We start from the raw sequence: 16,374 nt of genomic DNA, 5'->3' as shown, positions 1-16,374 counted from the left end.
TCAACTTTTTAAAAATAGTGAATTCATAGTGATGTTAGCGGATTTATTTTCAAACATATCCTCAAAAATTTAAATTTTAAATTTGAATTTAGTATTAGATATAAATAGAGGTGGGAATAACATTGAAAAAAGAGATAAAAAATAACTTTGACTTAGTAAAATGACAAGTATTTTAGGACATTTCAAAATGAAAAGTACGGTCTGGTACAAAAGGGGAGGGAGCAAAATATAAGCATGGAAAAGAAGAGCTCCTTGTGCTTGTATTGTATCTCAGATAGTGGCTGGTTCAAGTCTATCCGAACTTGGACTTCACTCCATCCTTCCAGGAGTAATAAATGAATTCGACACAACATTTTTATGTTGCTCGAGTGCTTTTTCAAGAGTATCGTTTTCTAATGAGTACTACTTTGGAATAATATAAACCTCTCTTCATGTTCTTTTGATTTTGAAATTAGCTTATGCAGATGAATGGACAGTGAAAACAAATTCACTGTCATGTCATGTTTAAGGAGCATATAAAGCAGTTTTACAAAATCTATTCAATGTTAACTTTTGAATACAGAAACCAGCTCATTAACGGGTTTGGTACTGTATGAAGTTGAAAAGTTGATCGCAGATTAAGGTGGTGTTTTCTCAAACTTCAAATGTACGGGAACTGAAGGTATAATAGCCACTGAATTGATGGAGCTTCCATAGCCAGAGTAGAAAGAATTTAAAGAATGTGGAATGACTTTCATGAGGCTTTCGGCGCTGGATTTATCAACTGCATCTAATCTTGCTTCTTCCTCTGTGCACATTCAAATTAACTGAAAAGTAAACGGCAGTGCAGAAAAGCCATGAAGAGGTACATGTAACAAAAAGGAAAAGCAAATAGAGTATTCTTGGAGCGAATGGGAGGAGCATGTCATATTCATGTTTCTTGGTGTTTCATTCACCTTTGCAACTCTCTTTCAATCATTTCATCCATCCTGAGGGACTGCTGCCTTTTCTTTATTCCAAATGGAGGCCGAAGCCATCATGGTACATAGTAATGTTGCAAGGATGGGTAACATCCACCATATCCTCTATAAAAGCAGCTCAACCACGTGAAGAGTACAATCACACACGAAGCTAAAACGTTGATGGATTGGTGTTGATGATGGGCTCCTCGATGATGAATGCCTCCTTTATGCAGGCAATGATCACTAAGAAGTCGGCATCCAGGATAATCCAGATTCATATTGGGCTACCATGCCAGTCATATGAAATTCAACACACTTTTCTACATTCGTTCTGCTGCAGAGGTAAGACTTGTTTTTAAATATACAGAATCATTAAATATATGTTCATATCCTTTCAGTCCAACCACCTAATTAAATGCACTGTATGTTGCAAGGAGGAGAGGAGATTTCTTAGCCTCAGCTTTCCTGGGGTATAATATTGCATCAACACCTACAGAGAAAGGACAACTGAAAAAGACAAAAAAATGAAATCCGAACGGAAAGGGTGAACAGAAAGGCCTAAAATGAGTTCAGAAGAACATGGCAGTGTAGAATAGTTGATTCCAAGTATCAGGCAAGCCAGGCAGGCACCAATGGCTACAATCAGCAGAATGGTCAGGATTGGCTTTCTCCTCAGGGGTGAGATCACCACTGTAAATGGAAGGGTGAGCGTCTTTCCTCATTGCTGAGAGCAAAGTAATATCAAGCAAAAATGGAGGGTAGTTCATGTCGCTCATCACTGTCTTTATAACAGTCATTTGATCCGGGTAGGTTCCTGGATAGGTTGTCCCTGTCATTGGGGATGTTTCACCATAACAACTCTTGGCTGCTGTTGCTGAACCTGTGCTCCACTCACTGGGGCTGCCACCATAAATACTCAACAATCAGTACTAGCTACCAGATTTTCTTCTATGTACCGCGATCCACATGAAGAACAGCTATGAAGAAAGTGACGACACTTGTATCAACCAATGTAGTTGCATTACTTTGAATTAACTGCATGGCAAGGAACTAAATTTACAGATTTTACCACTATTCATGAGAATCTGGGAAAAAAAGAAGTTATCCCAAGATGTACACACATTTTCCCAAGAGCTTCCTTCCCTACAAAAGTGGTTCAAGTACACTCCACGGTACCATTCCAAGCCAAGTTATACCCAGTTTGTTGAGCTGTGGCACCAGCAATTTCAGTGAGTGAAATTTTCTGTCCACATCCAGTCAACTGATTCAGTGATTTCATTATTATTATTTTTTCGGCAAAAAAATTCACATCATTCTGTTAATTTTGGATGCAAAAGTATTCGCGGGGTTTTTCTAACAAGCGCTCTAGTTCTTGCTAGTACGCCCAAATCACACCCAACCTATTATGGCAATGCACAAACCGACAACCATTACCCTATTTCACACCATAGAATTTCCCTACTTAATATGACTTTTCTAAAACATTAACACCTGAATTCCATCTATATTAACGTATGTCCCAATTTCTATTTATTGTATCGGCGGAAAAGGACCGAATAATTCCATGGGACACTTTCATTAGTGTTTTGTGTATGCTACATATATCTAAACAGCTGGCATTTTCAATTATATCTATTGATCTCAAAGAAAGTCAAATCAGGCATATCGTCCTAAAAGCGCATTTATACATCCACAATGCTAAATTTAGAAGGATTTTGGGTTGTGAGCTTCGTTAAAAAAAAAAAAAGAAAAAAAGAAGGGCCACTAACAAGGTGAGGTTGGTCTTACATATGAAGCACCTGACAAGTAGTTCTCTACACATTACCTTTTTTCAGCTAAGTGACTCGAGGGGAAAAATATATATATATATATGTATATAAAAAAAAATGCAGCAAGTAGGAATTGGCATGACCTCACATATAGCTGGATTTGCCTAAATATTTAATACCATTACATTACATGCTCCACTACTATTGTTCACAGGTGGAAAGGAACAGGAAAACAAGCCACCCTTCATCATCGACAACCGACAACTTCACGAACCACAACCACACGGATTTCGACATAGACATGTGAACATTTTTTGTAACAAGAAAATGTGCCAGCATCGATGATTCGATGTACTTACAAAGTGAAACTACAAACACTAAAACATACCATTTCAACTGGACTCTACAAACACTACTGATTCAGCTCCACATTCGCAAAACAAGACCAATCAAAAGCTAAAAATGACATGGTTACAGTCTCTTGATGTCAGGACTCTATTCTACTATTAGACCGAAGCACAAGTTAATTTACCAGACTTCATTAGGTGAACTTAAATCATTACTACAATTTAACTTTAAAATTTGGCCCAACGGTCAAGACTTTGACAGATGCATGGGAAAGGAACTTTCGACTGAAATATTGGTCAAGGTTGGAAAAGGCCTAAAGGGACGGTAAGGTCCCAGTGCCCAATAATTCAGCTTCATTTCATACTAGTCCAACTTGCACCACAAAAGTAACAGTTAGTGATTACAGCTATCAGACTCACGAGGCACCCGATGGCAATGAAACAGCAGTCTGGACTCTTTTAACACTACTAACTCTTGCCTTTGAATTCAGTACCCATAATACTAAGAAAAGAGTTGTTGCAATCAAGCTGGCTGTCGTCGAACAATAATAATTACTAGTACAAAGAAGATGAAGGTGGAAATATAATTTAATGTGGGAAAAACATACTTGTAATGCGTAGGCGAGATACTCTGAAAGAAGACCCTGGTTCTACTAGCATCAATATTTGCATCAACCCATCTGGCCCACGTTCTCAGACCTTGCTCCAATGCATCCAAGCGATCCATGTCTCGATACAAGCTTCCACCTGACTCCATATAGTCCCACCTATACAGAATCATTTCCCAATTGCAAACAGCCATCATCATTATCGTCCTCATTTATTATTGGTCTTAAAAATGCAGCTAGAAGAAACAGACCAATTCAATTTTTGTTTATTCTTGAAAGGGAAAAGGCATTAATTCCAAACACTAGTAATAATTAAGTATCAAATGTTCTGACCCTTGAAGAGCTCCTCTGTGAGACCACCAGTGACCTGTGTTAAATGACAGCACATCCACTCCCCTCCACGCATTACCATTTCCTCTTATGTCATCCAATCTCAGCACTCTCTTGCCTTGCACCGTGTCTATGTCCACCAAATATGGTGCTCTGTAAAACGACACGGACACACCATATTCCTGCAAACAGAGCGAGCCCATTTTAGTTACCGGTCTCAAAGCTCTGTTTCTTTCGCAAAGACCCCCACAATAGAAACTGAATCGCAATTATTGCTTGGATAAAAGAAAAAAAAAAGATATATTTTTGATCCATTATGGGATGGGCTTACCGAGAATTTGAAGGTTGACAGAGGGTCACCCCTCTGATATTGCGTTGGGGAACTTGGGACCCCAGCTGAAATCATGCAAATTAGAGATTGCCATTGGTTGCGTCCCAGTGAATCGCCCACAAACATGACAGTCTTCCCTTTCATTTTTATCAGAAATTCCAGCCCGTTGAACCTAGCACCGGTTCGAACAAAGGTTACTTCTATTTCAGGGAATACACCAGCAACACAAGGAACGAATTCGGAAACAGTAATACAACATGACGAGAATATTATCAAGACAGTAACTTTTTTAATCACAGTGAACTAGAAGTATGATTGTTAGTACCTGGGAGGATCACAGTTGGCTGGTTTCCAACGAAATTTGAGATAATCAGAGTCGGGTCGGCCATACGCTTGACAGTTGAATTCAGGGTCGATGATGGGACAAGAAGATGGATAAAAAGGATAAGTATCATCACGAACCCAGGAGCCCACAAACAAGGAGCATGACCTCTGGTTGGCTTGGAGCATTGGCCTTCTATGGTGAGGGTGACTGTGCTGATTCCTCAAACCCACTAACAAGACTGCCGAGGCACTGTCAAATTGCAGCAGGTTTAGGCATAGAATTGTAGTGAAGCAGAAGATACAAGCCAAAAATGAAGCAGATTTTGAGTACAGAAGAGCCATGGCATAAAGCTTTAGCTAGAAAGATAGGAAGTCTTTGTAAGTACTGCTTACTAAAGAAGAAATCAAGAAACAGTGGGAGAGAATAAGGAGGGAAGTTTTTGGAGGGAGTTGGGGGTACTTTTTACTGGTGTTGTTTTCCAGAAATGTTTCAATATAAAAAGGGGACGGGGGTTGGGTGGTATTTTTGTCCGCTAGTAGTCTGCACTCTGCATGTGATGGATAGATAAGATGGCTCACGTGCTTTAAATATGCAGATTAATCGCTGGTGATTGGTGCCCCTGGTCATAACGGTGGCATTCTGCCACTAATGCAGAAGTGACCCGGGAGGACCATTTGCAGACAACACGATTTAAAGAACGATTAACTCTGATTATGCATCTCTAATTTAAGACGGACATTAGCCGCCTATCGTGATCTTATGAACTGGGATTATACATTTCTGGCTTTGATTGCTTCCTTTTATGGGATTAATTCATTTGGATGTACTAATAATCCCGATGGCTTTCCTTTTTCTGGGCCCGTGACCCTGTGACAGGCATCTGTTGATCGTGGGATCCGCACAGCAGTGCATGAGTAGTCATGCTTGTAGTTTTTAAGTATTTTATTTAGTGCTCCTAATTCCTTGGATGATAAAATTCATCTTCTGCATATAGGTAGGCAACATTCTTGAAGAGGAATAGCAACCAACCATGAAATGAAAGTAGGGAAATTGAAAGGGAGTGCTTAATTGCTATGAGGGGCGAAGCCAGCGTGTTTATGGGGCCAAACAAGTTGAGCACCGTTCTTAGGAGTGCACTTGTTTACGAGAGGGGCAGACGCAAGAGGCTAGCAGCCTGAAAAGGCCAAGGAACAAGAGTGGTTGAGGACCAAAGGTCACCCCTCATTCCCAACTGGCAGTATGCTGTGTTGTGCTTTGGAGGGAGCCGCGCCTCTAAAACTGATTCCCTTCCATTTCTTGAACTCCGGTGGAAGCAAGAGATAATGGAATACTTGGATGATGAAGAAAAGTCGAGTATCAAACCTGCCTGCCCATCGAGGGAAACGTTCAATGCTGCCTACTGTACAAATGGAAAGACCACTTTACGTTGCTTCTCCTTCCTTGTAGACCATGGTAGCAGCATAATTCTACTGTAGCACAAATTGGTGGACCAAGTTGGGGCCACCATACTGATTAAAAGTGTTGGATGTTGATTCATCATGAACCACATCCATTCTGGCGATGATGACTGCAGACTGCAGACACTCAAATGTGAAAAATGGAATCCTTGGAATGTACCCAAAAATCGAACAATGATGCACATATTGATATTGGACTGTACCCAAAAATTGAACAATGATGCACATATTGACATTTGGTTTGCAATTGGCTGTGTCTAATATTCTTTTCCAAATTTTAATAAAAAGCACCAACTAAAGATTCATGAGCAAATCACACCATTCAAATCAAGACTTTAATCAGACAAGTTAAATTCATGATTTCTTTTTTCAAATTTACCAATTTTAGCACCAACTAAAGATTCATGAGCATATATTAAGATCAGGGATTATTGAAAGTTGTTTCACTTTTGATTTAGGGGGTTCAGGATGATGAAGTCGTAAAAATCTAAACTTGCGATAAATTACCCAATATACAAATACTCCTTCACGAAGTTGAGGTTGGACTAGTTGATAAAATTTTAATTGGCCTAAATTCCATGGCCTCTTTTTATCACTTGCAGTCATGACTTTTCCATCTTTTCTGTTTCTGAGGCTTGCTTTAAACTGCAAAAGCAAATCAAAAGATCTACACAAATATACAATCGAAAGTTCTCTGGCCAGTTAGCAAAGCCTTGAGGGACATCTACGTGGTTCGATACCAAAGAAACGTTATAGGCTTATCGCCTTAGGACGTTTCTTGTAGAGAGCTGCCATTTTATGATGTGAGATAAATAGGGCCGTATTCCATTGCTTCTTCGGCTTAGTTTGTAGTTTCTAGTTTTCTACCCATGATAACTTCCAGAAACCAAAATGAGCTTCGCGGGGATCTACAGACTTGAACTACTGGAATATACATGAATTAACAAGAGCCTGAGACTTGAAGTTCTTGCGACTCCTTTCTACTTTACCATTTACAGAGGAGACTGCACATTCTACACAAAAATTTGAAGCCCATCAAGAGTCAAAAAACAGGCTCACAAGATTTCTCTTGGCTCTATGACAACTGAACTTGTATTTGCTCTTATCGTAGAAGGCAGTTTAACTTCCACAAGTAGCTAATCTTCTCCGTTTGTAGCACTTGAAAATGTGATTTCTTTGACCACTTGCTCCTACCGAGTACCCCAGATTAATTTCATTCTGGCATGACAAGAAATTAAAGAGAGGGGATTGGTTCACCGGTTCAGCCAGCTGGTTCACAAGTTCAGGTGGCTGGTTCACTGGTTCAGGTGGTTGGTTCACCTGCTTGCATATATAAATCAGGCAATTACTAAAGCAGGAAAATCTTATTAGGGACAGATTAAGAGATAAGTTAAATGACGAGAAGTTACCACAATAACTGAAGGAGTGACAACACTGCTATTGTTGCTGCCAATTTCTCTCAGAAGACTGCAAAACAAAAGAGATTCAAATAGAATGTGCATATCTAGCTATGAATTTGACAAATTGAAAACTAAACACTTTTATGCAATATGAACTAATGAAGACACCTGATGGAGATTTACTTAGCTTGGACTCATTGTATTCCATTGAATAAACAATTTTAGAAACATGGAATCAATTCACGCATCCCAATTCCCATGCACCCTTCACTTTGGAAATAGCCCAACTAGTCTTGCCAAAATTTACATCTACGTGCTCCTGAGGCTGAACATGCACCTTGCCAGATCCTTGGTTATTAATGGATAGAGATCTTCAAATTTGCAGGAGCATATCAAAGAAAGCAAATTTTTTTTTTTTTTTTGGGACTAGTATTTTGAGTAGCTGCCACTAACTAAAATGCATTTTAGCTATTAATTATACTATTACCCAAATTCATAGGAAAAGAGAAAATCTACGTACTCTGCAGCTCCTTGATCCACCACTTCAATATCCTCAACTTGCTCTGCTTGAAGTACCTCAGAAGCAGCACCCCTGGCTTCCAAGTCATTGTCTTTTTCACCAGAATGAGGGGACAGCTTTTGCTGAACTCCTACAAAAATGATATCAAATTAGTGATTAAGTCAATTTTCTGCCCGTTGAATTAACAAGATCACCAAGCTTGCCTGTTAATTGGATAAGTTCTGTACACTGGGTGTTCTTCAATAGTTTTTGGCACATGTGACTCCCCTGGAAATCAAGGAAAGTGCAGTCCAGAAAGTTTAATCTCTCAGATTCAGTCATCCTTGAGAACCCAAATGAGGTTTCCCAAGTGCTTAGCACACTAGGCACAGCAGGCAAAACCAGCCTCTGAACTCCTAATTCGATGAGTTTCTGGCAACCATGAGGACAAACAGATATTATAAACAGAGAAGCAATCTAGAATACAAATGATGCCACCATTCAGCAAATTCCAAAAAAGCAACCAATTACGTTGATGTTAAACTCCCCAGGTGGGTTAAATACAGATACCTTTTCAAGCTCATTCATCATAATACGGCACATTCCAAGGCGGCGATATTGAAAACGTGTGGCAACAAGGGGGATCTCAGCAACTTTCTCCCCATAGACCCTTAAAATAAGAAAGAAAAACAGAATTTCAGGAAGATTATTCAAGCCAAGTAAAATATGCAAGTTAAAGCAAAAATGTAATCATACCTTACAGTAGCCACAGTAATCAAGTCATCATCTCTTTCTAATACCACAGTATAGAACCCCTGAAAATTTAAACGGTTCAACTCTGACCTACAGTACAAGAGAAAAATCATAAGTCCTATAGCCAGCAAAACCAATTCCCAAGGAAGTAGGAGCGCACACATGCACACAGACCCACATACATACCAAAAGAAGGGTAAAACCATAAAGCAGAAATATAAAAATTATATATTGAAAGAAACAGGCTCTTACCATCTGCTAAATATAACATCTTCCACAAGATCCCTTTTGGTGCGAGGCTCTTTCATGGGTTCAAAACACTCATGCATTACACTGAGAGCAATATTAAGCTTGCTATAGCTTTCCATCAAATGCTCATTATCCAAACCATCTTGATCAGAATCTTCAGCATTTTTGTACTTTAACAATGTCCAAGTAAGATTATCATGCCCCACGGGAATTGGTTTTCCTAGGAGATTGTGGAGACTCAGATGTATCTGTGCATTATGACAAAAGACAAATGTAAACACATTGAACTTGCAAGCCTAGACCATAGACAGAACATGCACCCAATGTAGACACTTGTGCTAGATTTTCTTTAACACTCCAAAGACTTGACAGATAAGTTGTGGGATACTACATAAGGGATGGCAGGGATGATCTATTTCCTGTACATCATGAAAGGGTAAGTACTTAAAGCACATACACATGCCAGAAAAGCATATAAATGTGCACACTCATAATTATTTAAAACCCCTTGCTTTTAGTAACTTTCCTGATCCAACTTCATCTCTCCAGAGAACTGACACTTGCGCCTCTAAATAATGAGTGTCCCAGGGCCACCTTATTAGACAATCCCTAGGATAAATGCAGTATAGAGAAAGTCAGGGTCCAAGTACCTGTTCACATTTTTCATTGCAAAACCAATTCCTTTCCGGATGACAGTCACGCTTAACAAGACCCTTCTTTTTTAAGCACTCTATATGATCTGGCATTAAATTGATAGATTATCAGTAAAAAGTTGAGATAATTGCTAATACAGATGAGCATAAAGATGATTGAAGAGGCATTATAATTGTCAAACATAAAATTAAGACATAAGCAACTTACACTGACGTTCACACTGACCACAGTTGATAAGCCTGTCATCTACAGGTCGTCCTGTGTCTTCATTCAATCGGCTCAGGCCACAAATTCCACAACAGCAGGATGGGCAGAACCAATCGCCATCGGGAACCTCCTGCTTATCTGATGTTATTAACAATTCCAAGTACTTGCTATAAGGTGATAAAGACAGAGATAAAGTATAACAGGTCTTGAGAAGCATACCTTTAAACCCAGGCAAATTGTATGAAAGGATGATGGACACTGATCACATAAGACCAATTCGCCACCATAGTGACAGACAGAACAAATATGGTCATTGTGAAGACTATGACCCTTCATTTCATGAGGTTCTGATCTTATTTTTCTTTTATTCGTCTCACCTTTTAGTTTCAACAGGCACTGAAATATTGACCTACCATCCTCCAAAAATATATTTGCTGAAGGTCTATGATAATTGCTGCCAGCATGCGCCTCAAACTTGCTGAGAGTAAAAACTTTTTGGCAGCAAGTGCATTTGATTCCTTCACGGGTTATTTTTCCTTCTTTCATGACGCGGCCATCCTTTTTCCCTCGGTAATGCACTTTTGCTCTTGGTAAAACTACATTATTATCGATCAACCAAGACAAGGTAGTCCTAGGAGTCTGGTGAATTGAAGGAGAAACAACTGATTGCCGAGCCCTTTTACTTGATCGCAACACACAGGAAGACATTTCTGCATTCACATCATCTCTTTGTTTGGCTGAAGCCTGAGATTCTTTAACATCATCAAGCAAATATGAGTCCTCATTTTGGGGGCCTGTGTGAAGAGCAGCCAAGGATTGTTGTAGCAAGCAATGATTTCTCTTCCTTTCTGGTCCTCTAATTCCATGACATTTGACTTGACCTTGTTGAGCAAGTTGCTTTGGCTGTGATGTTTTTGAAGATGACTCTATTAGCAGCTGTTTTGACAGATCATCATTCACATGTCCTTCTGATACCATAGCATTTGATGGAGGAGATGGATCTGTCAAAGTCAGCTGGACTCCACATTCTTGGCTTGCAAATGGTTCCTTGATTTGTTTACTGTTATAAGCATCATTACTAAGATGAATTCTCCCTTCAGTTACGCACCAGTGGCAGGCACTTCGAAGAGAGTAAAATTTTTTACCGCATGGGGATCCATACCTCATCTCCTTCTTAAACCCCTTTGGTTCGAGATAGAACTTCCAACCCAGAAAGGATAGGTGCCTTTTAGCCTTTAAAGCCATAATACCACCCTTTGCACCATTCTGTCCATGACAAGTTGTCCCTCTCCAATTCGAATAGTTCAGCACAGCTTCAGGACAATTATCGCGTTCAAAATAAACCGGTTCAGAACAAGAAAGCACTTTCAGTGCCCCAGTGTCTGCTTTTGGGATCACAGTTAATGAAGATGAGACCGAGCTTTCTACAGGATCATCACTGTTACTTTCATCATCTTGGCATATCCGGGAAGGAACATCTGATCCAGGTTGCAATCTCAGACAAACCTGATAGAGTGAATAGTGAATCTCACCTTCGGGGGAGATGTATCGCATTCTAGTTACTGCTTTATCTCTTGCAAACTGAATTTTCCAGCCCAAGTATGAAATATGCATCCTAACTTCCAACGTTGAAGCAGCCCGAGATTTAAAGTTCAACTTACACTTCTGAATATAATCAGTTACTGAACCAGGGCAACATGCAGTTCCTGGAACCATGTCGATTCCAGCAGGAAGCCACTGTAGTTTTGTTCTATCGCCTGAAGCTTTCAGCTTCCCATTCAGCTTGTCGGAGCTCGTAGGGCACCTTCCACTCTTTGCACCTGACTCAGCTTCAGGACTGTGATCTGGGTTGGGAGGTAACCCTGAAAAAGCAGGAGCCTGAACACAGGGTAGTTCATTGGGCCTTTTCATTGAATGAGTGGAGTTATCCATTTCTACCCAGCCGATACAAGCCAAAGCATTGGGAGCATTTTGCTCTTCAGAAGGGTTCAAATCAGCAGACAGCGCTGCATGAGTTTCCAACTGGCAATTAGTTCCATAGGGAACAATAGCCATAGAGTCAGAAAAAATGCTTTCGGGGTCAAGAATTGCATCAAGTGCATTTGCAGAGAATTCAAATAATGGCTGGCCTTCCTCTGTCGAGTTTTCTGAAGAGTTTAGTTCATGAAAAATTTGCTTCACAGTTAGCTTATAACTCGTGGATAGAACTTGCAACAGCAGTTGTCTCCAAATATCCCTTGAAGAAGACGTCCATTCCTTAAGTTTGCCAAATTCCATTTTGACTCGTATTTCATACCAAATTTGCTTCACTGAAACAAGAAGAGGCCACTCTAGCTCAACTTCCTCAATCAATTCGAGAAGCAACCAATTGCCTCGAGGTCTCCATTCATCAGTAATGTCATCCCACTCCCGAGTGATGCGGAACGTCTCTATTTGAGCCTTAACTTCGTCACCCATATCCGGAAAGAAGACTTTCCGCTGATCGGAGCCATCCTCATGGTCAAAAATCACACCTTCCCACCAGGCATCCTGTACAAACACGTCGACACACTGTCCATAATGAAGAGACCACTTTTGGAAATCAACCGAAGGGGGCAATGGCCTTATATTGCCACGGCAACAATTGCTTGTCGCTTGATTCCCACGAACAAGCCCATCCAGCACAGGACTCACCTTTACCCATTCAACCAAACGTTCAGAACCATCATCATCTAAGATTTCATCATACTTGATGCGACGACGCAATTCTCCACATCCAACCACAGTTCCAGCATGCCAAGAGCCCAGAAACCCCTCTTCCGTACTCCTTACCTGCACCACAATTACAAGGTCAAACACAACCACTGACTCCCGACGACAGTGAAATTGCAGAAGACGCTCCCATACAACAAAGCAGGCACTTTTGACACTCATGCAACCGAAAATCAATCACTTCCCACACTAAGGGGGACAAAAAAAGGTAAAAACAAAAACAAGCGCGCATTACTCTAACTAATATTAAAAAAAGAAAAGGGAAAAATAGATGAAAGGTGCTTAACTCTTAACCCTTTTTAATTTTGAGTCAAGGATGAGGCATTGCATGTGCAATTAAGCTCAATCAAGAAAAGAAAATTATTGATTACCTCACATAGAGCTCTCCAGTTAACAGAATATCCACATGATCACTTCGCAAACTAACAAAAGCCAACATGCAACCGGTCCCTGTGCCTTAACATAGCCTTCCCAAATGCTTACTAAACAGGAATACCCCAAAACCACACAATGCCAGTAAAATCAAGCCCCGGAGAGACAATTCTTGTAAACGTCATCAAGAATTGAAAAACAACAAAAACATCCAAAACCCAATTGTAAAAAGACAAAAGCCCACATTCGAGAATCAAAATTTTCATTAAAAAAATTAAATAAAATTACCCAAACACATGAACAATGATGCAGACAATCAGATAACCAACGAAAAAAAAAGAAAAAGAAAAACAACATGAGCAGCATTACCTCAACTTTATCATGGATGAGAAGCTTCTTTTTCCCGTTAATCCTTTTCCTCTTTTTCTTAGCAGCGGCTTCATCGTTGAGGGCCGCCATGATTAGCTTGGAGGAGAGCGCAGGTTTTAGTGTGGGGGCAAGTTGGAATTGTGGGGGGGCTTGGGTTTTGGGCTCGGTTCTTCTACACTTCTACATAAATACAAAGAAATACTTGGCAGTGGTACTAGTTTATAATGCGTCCGATTCTTGTATTTATGTAGTTACAATACAAGTGTGTGCGCGCAAAAAGCTCGGATTTTGGCAGCTATTTTTATTTATTTTCTTATTTGATTTTATCGATAATTGATAATTATTCTTCTTCATACTTGGTTACCAAGTAAGTAGTACCAGTCTAGCAGATGACTGTTTCTTCTTCTCTCTTTTCCCCCTATCTAATCAAAGTAGTGTTTTCTTTTTCTTTTTTTTTTTTTTTTCTCTGTCTTGTTTGATTTGTATCCAATTTGGGGGCATTATAACATAAAGGAAATCTTTTAGAAAAAGTGTGATTGTGTGGGGTCCCAGCTTGAGGTGAGGAGGATTGGTGGATTTAAATACAGAAAAAACCAAGTGTACAACTATTATGACTATTTTTATTATTATATTATAAATAAAAAAGAATGGTTTATGGTGATCAACGTAGGGTGTGACGCAGCGCAGGAGAATGCTGGACCGTCCGATTCCACTTTGCACAAAGTTCTATAGTAATTAAATACTTTGATTCGTGGGCGCTTCTCTCTCTCTCTCTCTCTCTCTCTCTCTTTTTTTAAGTTTAGCAATTTATTCTTAAGTTGCAAGTGTTTAAATGTTCGTTATGCGACATTAAATATACAAATAAATATAATTAAGTGTATAAACAAGTGTTCACTAAGAGCTCATGAGAAAAATGCTACTATAATTTATATAATAAGCTTGGTTTGGATTGCCATTTACTTGGAAAACTTCTGGATAATGAGTTTTTAAAATTTATATTACAAGGTTCTGTTTGCTAGGGCATGTAGGTTTTCAACAAATTTATATCTCTAATACGCATTTAAAATTACCAAATGAATATGTTATAGTAAAATATTTTTAAAAACTAAAAACCCTAAAAATATATATATATTCAATCAGAGCTGTATACAACCTTCTGGGAAATGAGAAAAATAAAAGTAATATGACTATAATGAAAATGTTAGATACTCCTCATAATTTCCATTTGTTTCTTTTCTTTTTTGCCTCAAGAATGGTAGAGGAACGTTAATTATACAATACATTCGATCCACTCTAAAATGTCATTTTCTACTGTAAATATTTCTAATATTGAGAAGGGGAGGTAGGGGATGAACATGAGTAGGAAAGATAGACATATAAAAGGGAAGGCAAATCATGGAACGCAACATGAGATAAATTAAAAGGGGTTGTTTGGATAGAATATTATTTGAAATAATTACTGTAGCACTTTTTATGATGTGATGTATGTGAGATAAAAAAGGTGGTTGAAAATATAAAAGTATAGGTTGAGAAATGTGTTTATATATAATGCAAGCGAAATATTATTTGGGGCAATTTCACCATCCAAGTGACAACCAGCATCAAATGTTCATGCTTAAACGTGGTAGATAATTCATGATTTGTTAGATCTATTAGATATTGAAAGGTGTAGAAAGTTACATATTAGGAGAAGAGGAGTTATGCAGTAGTAATTTGTCAAAAAACAAAGAATAAATCGTGAAAATGGCTCCTAAATTATCTAGCACAATGTGGTCACTAATTTTATTTTTTTTTTTTGTAGCAAAAAAAGTCCTTTCAGGTCAGTCTCCACTAAATTAATTGAAAATAACTGGCAATGCAAGACAGTTTTGCTCTTGAAAACCTACTACAGCAGGTCAAATACGATTCTTTATGGTTGGTTTACCGGTTGAATTGGAAGATATAAGCTAAAGACATGTTTTAAGAAGTTGAGTGACCTTTTTAGTTGTAAAAAAAAAAAAAGGTTCAATGACCAAACAATGCTATATTAGGTAGTTTGGTGAATATTTTTTCCATTCACTAAAAAAAAAAAAAAAAGGAAAGTTATGTAGTACTAGAAGTATTCTTAAGGAGTTTTACATTAGAAAGGAAAGCTGAGATACGGGTCCTTAATCACATTTGCGGTATCAACATTTCTGCTGTTATTAATATTATTAAAGTAATAATTGATAACGTATGGCAGTAAGAATGCATAAAGGACAAGATCAAAAACCAGAGAATCCAACCCCAAAAAAAGAAAAGGAACGCCTTCAAGCATGACCATGCAAATGGCGTTGCTCAGCATTTCCACCAATAGAAGACTGATTCTCCTGTTTTTGAAAAATTAGAAGCGAATATAGTATGGAAATGGGAAATTTGTAAAGGCGTGTCAATGGTAGATAACGACTTTGAGTGATGTACCACTACCACAGGAAGTCTATATATGACTATGCGTATAATTTCAAGCCTTATCAGAAGTCTACCCTGTCGTCACTTTCTTTGATAAAAAAAAGCACAGTATGCGGATTTATTTCTGAAACTAGCCTTAGCAACCTTTCTTCTAGTCTAGAGCAATAATACATATGCGTGAAAATAGTAAAGCAAATCTGGTTATTGCCATCAGACTGGACTGGAGGGAGCAAATAATTCTCCTTTTGAGTTCTGGAATCTCGAAATACCGTATCATTATCATATAAAGATGGTAACGAAGAATCCCGAGATGCCATATCTCTATCACTATCATGAAAATATTCTAATAAAGCACCCACAGCAATAATTGTGACATGCAATCTCTTGTCCCTAATCTAACTTTTAAAAAAAAAAAAAAAAAAAAAATCTACGAGTCTTTTGAGTTTGCATTGCACCAATAATTTTTTCGAAAATTTTTGGCAACTAGAAAATAAAAAAAAGAGTAGCAAGCATTACAATATATCTATCAGCCCAGAAAGAAAGAAAAAAAAAAAAAAAAAACTGGTATAGCTAGCAACCATATCA

At 38.6% G+C, this 16,374-nt stretch overlaps 2 protein-coding genes across 2 annotated transcripts; both read right to left on the bottom strand.

Annotated features, from left to right (window-relative positions):
• Positions 1-948: 948 nt before the first annotated feature.
• On the bottom strand, positions 949-5,125 carry LOC113711317 (protein PMR5). Its single transcript, XM_027234482.2, has 5 exons — positions 4,652-5,125; positions 4,327-4,498; positions 3,999-4,177; positions 3,666-3,824; positions 949-1,841 (listed from the first exon to the last, which is right to left on the bottom strand). The coding sequence occupies exons 1-5, from the start codon at positions 4,990-4,992 to the stop codon at positions 1,511-1,513; spliced, it is 1,182 nt and encodes a 393-aa protein (XP_027090283.1). The 5' UTR covers positions 4,993-5,125; the 3' UTR covers positions 949-1,510.
• A 1,712-nt stretch (positions 5,126-6,837) lies between these two features.
• LOC113711298 (uncharacterized) lies at positions 6,838-13,567 on the bottom strand. Its single transcript, XM_027234467.2, has 11 exons — positions 13,363-13,567; positions 10,090-12,681; positions 9,871-10,000; positions 9,660-9,748; positions 9,013-9,257; positions 8,764-8,850; positions 8,578-8,677; positions 8,232-8,439; positions 8,029-8,158; positions 7,518-7,575; positions 6,838-7,428 (listed from the first exon to the last, which is right to left on the bottom strand). The coding sequence occupies exons 1-11, from the start codon at positions 13,450-13,452 to the stop codon at positions 7,228-7,230; spliced, it is 3,930 nt and encodes a 1,309-aa protein (XP_027090268.1). The 5' UTR covers positions 13,453-13,567; the 3' UTR covers positions 6,838-7,227.
• Positions 13,568-16,374: the final 2,807 nt, after the last annotated feature.

This window comes from Coffea arabica, chromosome 1e (genome assembly GCF_036785885.1).
Source record: "Coffea arabica cultivar ET-39 chromosome 1e, Coffea Arabica ET-39 HiFi, whole genome shotgun sequence".
Lineage (NCBI taxonomy): Eukaryota > Viridiplantae > Streptophyta > Magnoliopsida > Gentianales > Rubiaceae > Coffea > Coffea arabica.
This window is presented reverse-complemented; position numbering and strand designations above follow the sequence as displayed.